General features: G+C 48.7%; 1 protein-coding gene across 1 annotated transcript in view; it reads right to left on the bottom strand.

The window, feature by feature from the left end:
* Positions 1-4140: 4140 nt before the first annotated feature.
* The window catches only part of XYLT1 (xylosyltransferase I), a 274833-nt gene continuing 268083 nt past the window's right edge, over positions 4141-10890 (bottom strand). The window contains exon 13 of the mRNA XM_015412172.1: positions 4141-4463. Coding sequence (XP_015267658.1) covers positions 4141-4463 — 323 coding nt within the window. The remainder of the gene's footprint in view (positions 4464-10890) is intronic.

Here is a 10890-nt window from a genome sequence, read left to right as displayed (position 1 = left end):
GGGGCCGGGAGGGTGGGAAGTCATTTCGCCGGGCCGGGACTGTGTGTGTGTGGGGGGGCGATGCGGGTGCCCGAAGGCCGGAGCCGCCACTCGCCGGTCCTGGAGTGTGTGAGGGGGAGCGAGGCGATCGCCCGAAGGCCGGTCGCCAGGCCGGGATTGCGGGTGGGGGGCAAGGCGGGCGAGCGGAGGCTGCCGCCGTCGCCCATGTTTGAGTGGGCGCTGGGGAAGGCAGCTCATTGAATCAATAGTGCCCTCGTAATCCTCTTCATCGAGCAAAATGAAAATGGCGTCCGGTGAGTTACACAGTCGCAGCAGTTGTGGTGTGGGCGGGACCCGGGCTTTGCCTTCTGATTGGTGGCGATATATGCTGAGGAGCCGTTCCATCAGCCATACACTAAGGGAGTGCATTTTAGAATTAGAACTTTGGCACCCACTACTTCTTTTATAATAAGGGAGAGATAATCTGAAGACTTTGGCTGAGATCCTGCACACAGTGTTCGTTGCCCATAAGCCTGCTGATCTAGCTCACCTAAGCAGAAGAAGAAGAGCTGGTTTTCATATCCTGCTTTTCTCTACCTGAAGGAGTCTCAGAGCAGCTTACAATCGCCTTCACACAAGGGGCACCTTGTGAGGTAGGTCTGGCTGAGAGAGTTCTGAGAGAACTGTGACTGGCCCAAGGCCACCCAGCAGGCTTCGTGTACAGGAGGAGTGGGGAATCAGACACAGTTCTGCCAGAGTCCGCTGCTCTCAACCACTACACCACACTGGCTCTGTATGTGGAAGGGCTGCATCCGTGGGGCACTGCTAATCTAAAATGAATGGGACTCACATGGAAACAGGGGTCCTTTCTGAATTTGCCTGTGTCATGATCTGGGCTGTGCCAGCAGAGGCCTACTAGGCCCAGAGAGCCTGGCTAGCAGTAGGTGAGGCTGGGCCTACAACTCCCAGAAGCCCCTGGGAGCTTTTGGAGCCAAAATGGACCAATAGGAAAAGTGGAGGGCTGGGAATAAAAGTTCTGGAGCAGCGGGAAGAGCTGTTCTTTCTTCCAGAGGGCAGAGCCAGAAGAAAGGCTGCTGCAGGGGGAAAACCCTCATCTTGAGGGAGGGGTGAGTAGTGTAAGGCCACTTGAGGTAGTGAGCTAGGGAAAGTATATTTAGATGCGTTAGGGCATTTGATTTCTTTTCTGTGCACCCGCTTACTGTTATTATTCTGCACCTTGTTGTTTGACCTCCTATAAAATAAACCTTTCTCTTGTTTCACTCTGCCTGGTCCTCACGCCTGTTATTTGGCCAAAAGGGAGGTCTGAAGGTCTTGGGAGGGTGCTCTGGGCCTTCTCAAGGGAACCTAAATCCAGAGTGGTGGCAGCGTCAGGTGACATCCCACCTGAGCCGTGACAGCCTGCCACTCCAGATTTTCTCAGTGTTCGAGTCGAGGCAATTTAAGTCCTCAGCAAAACAGCATCCAAACAACCTGGGGCAACAGCAGGCTGAAACCGGGCTGACCACTGAAGGGAGGGAATGTAATGCAGAATGGGGGGGAAATTTGGAATAAAAAGGTTAAACTTGATTTTAGTGCAGAATAGGGGGAAAAACCTGGATTAAAAAGGTTGGATTTGATTTTAGTGCAAAATTGATTGGAGGGACACCGCAGTGAACATGGATTTAAAGGAGGGTGCAGAAAGGGCCAGAGTGCGGGGGAACGAACCACTTAATCTCTCCATTCAGAGAGCAAAACACGCTCCAGTCTCATGCCCTGCGTTTGAAGTCTTTAGGAATACTTGCTCTGCAGGGCTGGCTTTGACTGCCTCAAAATACACACAGCGCATCTGCTCTCCACAGTCCACACAAACCAGGAATTTAGCCCAAGACGCTCAAGACCATCCACCTCATAGAGCAGGTGCTTCGATGCTCAAGACCACCCACAGCAGTTTCCACAGCAGGCTGTCTGTGTGGCGTTGTATCCAGTTTGGGGGAAGTGGTGTACGCCAGGAATGTATCTTGTGTTTACAATGCCAAATTGGAATCATCAGTGACTGATTGCCACGTGACTCTCCTCCTAGTGACAATTTGCAGAGGAGTGACAAGCCCTGGGCCAGGTGGATGGACACAGGGACGTTCGTCACTTTAGTGCCCCATGTGCAAAATGACCATCCCAGGTCAACAGACAGAACTTTCACGTCACCTCACTTCAGCCCAAACGCAACATGTGTACGAGGAAGCACATTCAGGAATAACTCGTCAAGCCAAGGAAACGTGCACATTACGTATGAATCAATCTTTAGGAGCAACTCAGGTGCGACAATAAGAGATTTCGTGAATGGATCCGCCATTATTCTTTTAACTGTGCAGACGGGGTTGCAGTGGAGGGGAAGGTTTCATAACATTCTTAACGCCCCCATGCCGTTTCTATGATCTATTATTTCCCCCACGGGGGGAAAAGATCATACCCTGTACCCTGCTCCCCCCACCCCAGTACAAAATAACCACCCTGGAGGGGGAATCCAAATTGTGAAAACAGCATGTGGGTAAAGTGCAACCCTCCCCCTGCCCTATGAACCCCCCAAATTGGGGACCTGCGTGGCTATAATTTACCTTAAAAATCACAGGGGGGGAGGCCCATTCAAGAAACTCTTGTCATCATCTGCCAGTTGGTCCTAAACTTGACTCAGGTGATGGGATGCTGGACGAAAAGCCATTTGTCACAGCCCCAAGCATCTTATGAGAATGCCATGCTGCTAGGAAAGCAAGGAAGGGGCTCTCTCCTCTCTCTCCCCCCCCCTTTTGTTCTGAGCAACTGGAATCCCAAGGACTGTTTTGCACTGACAACCCTTTTGCACGAGTTGAAATCAAAAAGGCAGAAAGGAAAGGGAATAGGGCGAAAGGATATATTTTAAAAGGCCTTTTCTTAATAAAGGCAGCTTTAGTTAGTAAGAGAAGATAATCTCCAAGCTGCACAAGCAGCACCTACTAATTAGTCATCGACTAAAACACAAATAAATACCTAAAATCTTCCTCCTAAGCGGCCTCCTTTGCACTGGCTGACCACTGAATATTCTGCCTCCAGGCCAGCACAGCTGACACTGCGATTTCAGAAGTCCAAAGCAAACGGTAGTAGCTTTAAACCAAATACTCAAAGTGAGAAAAACAGCAAGCTATCAGGATCTCGTACATTCAACCATATCGCAGCCATCTTTTAAAAGGGAATTCAGCCTTTTCTTGTTACTTGGTTATGATCTAAGGATCTATTTGCCCTTCCAGTGCATTGGCTCCGCTCTAATTGATCGTCATGAAAGCTACAGATGGGCGCCAAATGGGGAAGAGAGGAGATTTTATTTGATTTAACTAGCCATTCTATAATTAAACCTGCAAAAATTTTCTTTGCCGTTTTCAACTACATCAAGACTCACAGGATTTCAACTGAGAAGCAGGAAGGGGAAAAAATGGCCTGACTTATGCAAAACAAAAAGCCTCAGCTGGAAATGACAACTAGTTTTACAATGCCATTTGAGTGTTAATAGACTCTATCTGCTTCAGTCTCAGATCCCAACAATTTACCCTTCAAGGAATACTGCCACTGAAACCTGCTGGAAAGATTCGAGGCAGAAATGCATGGCTCTCCCACCTCTGGTTATGGCGGCTTTGAATGCCAGGAATTAACCCATTCCAGCCTTCCATGTTTTCAAGGTCATCTTAAGGTTAAAGTAGAGCCGATGGCAGCAAACACTCATCTCAGGGTCCGGTCTCCACCGAATCCCTCCTAAAAGGGAATGGGATGCAGAAGAGAAGCTGATCCCCCCCCTTCCATTTTAGCAACCGTTTTGCCCTTAGTCACGAACACCTTTCCTTTCACAAAAACGGCTTGGGGTGGAGTTTTGAAATCAGAAATGACATCTGTTTGCAGAAGACTAAATGTATATCTTAACTGGGTTTTGCCTTCCCTTTCCCATTTCAACTCCTAGAAACCTGTGATGAAGTATCCGGCATTTTTGGAATTCCCAGCATCCTCGTGAAAACTAAGTTTTCTTCGAGGAAGCATGGCTGCCTTATAGCCAGCTGAATTTCCTGAAGTGCAAATGTTCCCCAAGCCACAAGAGCACACAGTTAAATTCCCTTTGAAGCCAACAAAAGGTGTTACCAGGTGCTACCTCAACCGCCCGTCCGGTTTAACGGGGCCCAGCTCAGACTTTGGGTCTGGACTCAGCGAACTCCACGAAGTCTGGCTACAGGCCTGCATGACCGGACAGGAAGTGGGCCCCGCGCTACAGACATCCACCGCTGACCACACGCTGCCAACCAAGCTATCCACCCAGTTCTCCAACTTGGTGCCAGTGAGGGCAGCGTTCTTCTTCGCTTGCTCCATGTGTGCAGCACTGAGGGGAATGCTCAAGACAGGGTTCAGGCTTTGGAAGCTCTGCTCCATGTAGGCATTATTCGGGGGTCCGCTGTGTAACTTCAAGGCTTCATCTGGAGGAGAAAAGCACAAGGAAACAAGGGTCTAAATTAATTATAGTTATTTTCCAGGGCAGACAAAAATGTTTCGGGTTGTGGGGTTGGAAAACTTGGGGGGGGGGGAAAGAACTGAAACATTACAGTAGGGCAACACCTCTCTTAAGACCGGCTGGCCCAGGTGTGGACTAGCCATTAGAGTCACCAGGAAATTTTTCCAGTGGGCTGATGGCCTGCCCCCCCCCCGTCCTCCAATTGGGCCAGGCCAGTGCAGTCCAGGGTTCCCAAAGCCATGAGCAGCCCTGGAAGGTGGCTTCCAGGCCACACAAGCCTCACTTGGCTGTAGGAGGGCAACTCCCAGCTGGTGTGAACCGCAGTGAGCGCAGGGAAAGCAGATCCCAGCCCAGTGTGCACATGGCTGCCCCGCTGCCCAGCAGAGCTGCGTGAAGTGGCCAGGTGAGCCACGCAAGGTGTGGGGCAGGCTGGCTCCTCCTCCCTCCCTCCTTTGCGGGGGCCAGGCCCCCTTCCTCCCAAGCCACCAGGGAACTGGTTACACGTAGTCCTTCCAAGGAAGGGCTGATGGCCAGACACAAGCAAAAGAGGTTCAGTGATCTCGCCTGCACCTGCTTGAACCTCAGAGTCGCATGGAGAACTGTTCCATCGCGAATGCTTACTCTGACCGTTAAAAAGTCTGGGCCCCAGAGAGGCTTGTTTTCTTTACAAAGATGTGAGCCGCACCAGGTTTGTTCTTTCCTCTCTGTTCAGCTCAAGGCTTCAAAGATGATCTAATCCAGGGGTCCCCAACCAAACAGAATAACTTTTCCCGTGCTTTAAGGGGAATAAAAAGAAATGAAGGGAAGCCCAAGAGGGGCTAGAGGCAGAAAGACTGGTGAATTAGAAGGAAGACAACCTAAAGGGCAAATGGAACCAAAGACTTGGATGCTTCAGATGCCGACCAGTTTTTCTGATCCACCGGTGGCGGTGGCTACTATTCCAGCCACGGAAACCCCTTTCATTTGAATGAGGGCATCCGGTGACAAGCCTTGCCTTACAGCGGCACTGCCCGCTTTCTGAGAAGCTTAAGAGGCGCCAGGCGAGGTACCGGTGGGCACCATGCTGGGGAATCCTGATCTAATCTAGTAGTGCATGGACCAAGATAGCCCAGGCAGCCAAGGGCTTGTAACAGCTACAAATTAAAACACGACAGAGCAGTGATCAAGCTCTGTGTAACTCCTCGAGTGGGGACTGGAAACCAGCCATTCCAACAGGGGATGGGCAAGCGTTCCCGATTCAGTTTCTTTTCTACATTCATTCACATTTTTGTTAGCTAGTCTGGTTCTCCACTTTTTGCTGCCTGCATTGTACCTATGTACCCGCTGTTCACGCACGTAATTTAAGATTATAATACATGCCACTTGTATGTGTATTACATGTGCAATGCATATTTATCAATGCACAAATATCAGTGCAACTGTGTACGTTTCATGGTGAGCACTGGGTGAATGTAAAGGGAAAATGCCCACAAAATAAGGAATTGCAGATTCAATGCACACATGGGAGAAACAAAACTGAACAGAGAATGTTTACAGTCAAAACAGTAGGATGAGAAATTTGAAACCATCCTTGTGCTGCCCCAAATGGGGCTGTCTCACGGCCAACTGATAGTGCGTTAAAGGGCTGAAGGACAACTGCTTTGGCAAGGTGCCTATTTTCACAGTCTGGGGCAGTGTTCCCTCTAAGCTGAGCTAGTGTGAGCCAGCTCACAGTTTTTTAGCCTTCGGCTCCCACATTTTTGTCTTCACTCAGGAAGGATGGCTCCAGGGCAAACTAGTTGATGCAGTAGCCAAATCGCTCGCTCACAAGTTTAATGCCAGGAGCTCACAGAGTAGAATTTTTGCTCACAAGACTCCGCAGCTTAGAGGGAACATTGGTCTGGGGTGTTCATCACTGCAATCCAAGCACCTCGGGAACTTTTGCCAGGTTGGTCCCCCCCCCCATCCTCTGAGAACAGTTAATTGAGCAACTTCCAGTTTTAATATCTCTATTTCAATTTGCATATAAACAGCATAAAAAGGCATATAATGAAAGTGTTCTTGGGCCATTTGGGGGGAGAAAGGAGAGATAAAAACCATTTAATGAAATAAGTTTAACAGACACATATCACTGATATAAAAAAGGCATAAAAGAAAGAGAAGCATAATTAATGGCAGGAACAAAAACAGTGAGAGCCCAAACAGATGAGAAATTTTCCTTGGCTTGTGTTCCAAAACAAGACCACTAGCCTGGGTGCCCAAAATGTGTTGGATGATGCCTGGTCTGTGTGCCCAGTTGTTTTTTATTCATGGCTAAACGTCTGCATTTCTTTCTCAGCATTTGAGCCGCAGGGTGTGGATGCAACAGCTTCTTTTCAGAGACATGAAAACAGGGGTGGAGAAAAAAACTCTGCAGAAATCACCCATCAACAAGCATCACTTTCCACAGATCTTCAGGCCAAATCCAGCTGCTGAGATCTGCTAAATCCAGCCAAGGGCTCTTGCGTTGTTTTCGCAATGTCCCATGTGAAGGAGCTAAAGCTCCATCTTGCCAACACCTTATTAAACTGTGCCCACAAAGGGAAGTTGCAGCAGCAGCACTAATAACTTTATAGTCAAGCTTTATCCAGTGCCTTCGTCAGCTTACAATAATCTGTATGCAGGGGCAGAGAACTCAGGGGCACCCAATTAAGTTGCTGTGCAATAGACTCAGGACAGATGAAAGGAAACACCTCTTTACTCCGTGTGTAATTAAACTCTGGAATTCACGGCTAGCAGATGTAGTGATGGCTACAGGCATGGATGGCTTTAAATGGGCGTTAGGCAGATTCATGGGGGAGAGGTCTATTAATGGCTACTAGACATAGTGAGTGAAGGGAATCTCCATCTTCAGAGGCAGAAAACCTCTTTTATCTCAGTGTCAGGAGGCAACATCAGAGGAAGGCCCTCTTTGATGACCCTCCAGGGCAGCCGGGCAGCCACTGTGCAAAGCAGATCGCTAGATTAGATGGACCACTGGTCTGATCTAATGTGACCTAAGATTGCTTCTCCAATACATATGCAATGTTGCATCATTGCAGGGCCTGAGTCTTTAATCAAATTTACTAAGTGATGTGAAATAGTTATTCCAGGAAAATTTGCACAGATACTTCATCTCACACAGATGACCAGAAACAAGTTTTGTTGGCTATAATTACCCTTACATAAGAACATAAGAGATGCCAATGTTGGATCAGGCCAAAGGCCCATCCAGTCCAACACTCTGTATCACACAGTGGCCAGAAATACCGGTGCCATCAGGAGGTCCACCAGTGGAGCCAGGACATTAGAAGCCCTCCCACTGTGCCACCACTTCCTGTGGCAGTGAATTCCAAGTGTTAATCACTTTTTGGGTGAAGAAGTACTTCCTTTTATCCGTTCTAACCCGACCGCTCAGCAATTTCATGGAGTGCCCACGAGTTCTTGTACTGTGCCCTTTGTATTGATAGCCCTTTTGGCTAACCGAGCAAGCAACCCCCTAAGGATACTTTCAAGGTTCAATTTGGAACAAGGACTACGAATCAATGGTAGATCATGTGCTTTGACATGCAGAAAAGGTTCCTTTCGTGGTACCGCCAACCTTCTGTTCTCCAGCCTACCTGTCTCCAAACTGTCTTGGAACCTACCTGCCTCCAATATAACTGCTTGAGAGCAGAGCCAGTGTGGCCCAACAGCCAGAGAGTTGGATGCTGGTCTAGGTTCAAATCCTACCTCTAGTAGATGCTCCATCCATGCAAGGGGTCTTTATTACTCACCATTCACTCTGTGCCTAGAAAAGCTGAATTCTGTGACCTCCGTACATCATTCAAACAATCCCTTTTGATTAACCTGTTCTGCATTATTTACTATTTTGTATCATTTATTCTGGTATTCCCTGATCTGGATGGCTTTAGGCCATTGCGATCTTGTCAGATCTTGGAAGCTAAGCAACATCGGCCCTGGTTAGTAGTACTTGGGTGGGAGACCACCGAGGAAGTCCAAGGCTGCTACACGGAAGCAGGCCATGGCCAACCACCTCTCAGTGTGTCTTGCCTTGGAAACCCTACAGGGTTCCCCATAAACTGGCTGTGATCTGATGGTACACCTCACCACGGCCGGTAATTCTATTATGCACAAACTGTAGAACTCCACCTCTTCTCACCAGCAATTGTATTCAGTCGCCTTTTTGACTTCTCACATTTTGAGCCGACATTGCCCATGTGCTTCTTCTAGCTAATTTTTGTCGCTATAAGAACTAAAACCTTTTTTTTGGATACAGTGAAGGAAGTTGTATTACACAACTTCCTTCAACTGCCTGCAAAGATGCAGCAGATGTATGGTCTTGGTGGCCATGCAGATTCTACACACACATCTGGAGTTTACTTTGCCACCAATGACAGCCCAGATGTGCAGGGGTCTTTCAAAAAGAACACCGCAGGAGGCACACTGCACAGCCTTAATGTGGGTAGTATACATGGGTATTTCAGGGCTATGTTTGGGCAGGAACGCACAGGAACGGAGTTCCGGCTGGCGCTCAAGTTGGCCACGCCCAGCAGGAACTCATTAGCATAACAGGCCACACCCAACAGCAGGAACTCATTAGGATTGGCTACATTAGGGGTGTGTGGCCTAACATGCAAAAGAGTTCCTGCTACAAAAAAGACCTGGGTTTTGACAACAAACAAGGTAAACAGAATAACAAGCAAAAGGTGGGTGTGGCTGGATGACCACACTTCTGGTAACATGGGGGTGCGACCTAATGTGCTAATGAGCTGTGCTGCCATGGGTGTGGCCTATTATGCTAATGAGTTCCTGCTGGTCGGTGTGGCCTATTATGCTAATGAGTTCCTGCTGGGCTTTTTCTACAAAAAGAGCCCTGGGTATTATACATAGGTGAGACATCACCTAGACTCAGACAGGCTCACAGAACTCTCACAATTAAGGACATGAAACTGTTGTGACAGTGGCCCATCCTTGGTCACAAGCTGAGACTCAGGTTTCGACAAGTGCCAACTTGCGCCCCCCTCCCAAAAAACCCCCAACAACAGCAGCATCATGAAGACAGCACACATGAAGAGTAGAAAAGCAATCCTGAAAATGTTGAAAGGGCAGATGAGTGGGGGCTTTGAGCTGCCTGTCACAGACACAGCCCTGTGGAAATATCCACGCTGGCTGGGCTCTGGGCCTGAAATTCCCGCAGGTGTGAAGAATGGGCAGTGTCTGCATTTCTCCACACTGTCATCATTTCCCCCCAGTTCAGCTCTTGCAAAGTTGGGACTGGATGTTACAAGAGACCTTATTCAGCCCCGCCAAGATACACACCGTCTCCAGCACAAAATGCCCTCATTCAAGCCCCTCCTGGGCTTGCAAAGCCACATTATGTTCCAGAGGCGGCTGGCAGGCCAGGAATTACATACTAGTGTCTACAGTTCATGCCACGTCACCCGTGCCATCCGCAGCTTGCAATGAGGCTGATCTTTTCATCCATCCAATGTGTACCCTTTTAGTGCCGGTTATAAATCAGTGTGCTGTTGTCTCCCGGCCCGGAGGTCTATTTGGAGCTTGGCTCGAAATCCGAGGTTTCGTCTCTATGATAGTCTCAAACGCAAGAGCCCAAACCCCAACCAATGTTCCCTCTAAGCTGTGGAGTCTTGTGAGCAAAAATTCTCCTTTGTGAGCTACTGGCATGAAAGTTGTGAGCAAGAGATTTGGCTACTGCATCAATGAGTGTGCTCCGGAGCCATCCTTCCTGAGCAAAGACAAAAAATGTGTGAGCCGGAGGCTAAAAAACTGTGAGCTAGCTCACACTAACTCAGCTTAGAGGGAACACTGACCCCAACCATTCCAAAATTCCTCATAATAAAGCACAGCAATTCTGACGCACCTTGCTTATGAAGGCTATGATTTATACCGGGAGCACTTTCCCTGATGCTGGGAAAGATCGAAGGAAAAAGAAGAAGGGGATGGCAAAGGATGAGATGGGCTAGACAGTGTCATCGATGCAACGAACATGAAATTAAGCAATCTCCGGAGCACGACGGAAGACAGGAGGGCCTGGTGTGATGTGTGGTCCATGGGGTCGCAAAGAGTCGGACTCGACTGTGCGACTGAACAACAACAAATGCCAGAGCATAATATCCCAGTCAAATGACCTGCGGGTGCACCAGCCCCACTTGCTCCTGGGATGGACCAGGGAGGAGCTGCCAAGGACTGGAGCTGGAACCCCCACAAAGGTCCTGTGGTGCAACGGCCAGAAAGTGCCTTCTGTCAAAGCACAGAGCCCAAATGCGAGTCTGCATAGAGACAGCAAAAGGGGAGGACAAAGTCAGACTGATGGAAAAGTTCATGATTTGACGATGTCTTAAAGGACTGGTATTTTTCTACAGTTGACTCTT

The sequence above is a fragment of the Gekko japonicus genome, unplaced genomic scaffold (assembly GCF_001447785.1).
Source record: "Gekko japonicus isolate JY-2015 unplaced genomic scaffold, Gekko_japonicus_V1.1 scaffold2238, whole genome shotgun sequence".
In the NCBI taxonomy this organism is placed as follows: Eukaryota; Metazoa; Chordata; class Lepidosauria; order Squamata; family Gekkonidae; genus Gekko; species Gekko japonicus.
Note: the sequence above shows the minus strand (reverse complement) of the source record. Positions and strands in the feature narration are given on the sequence as shown.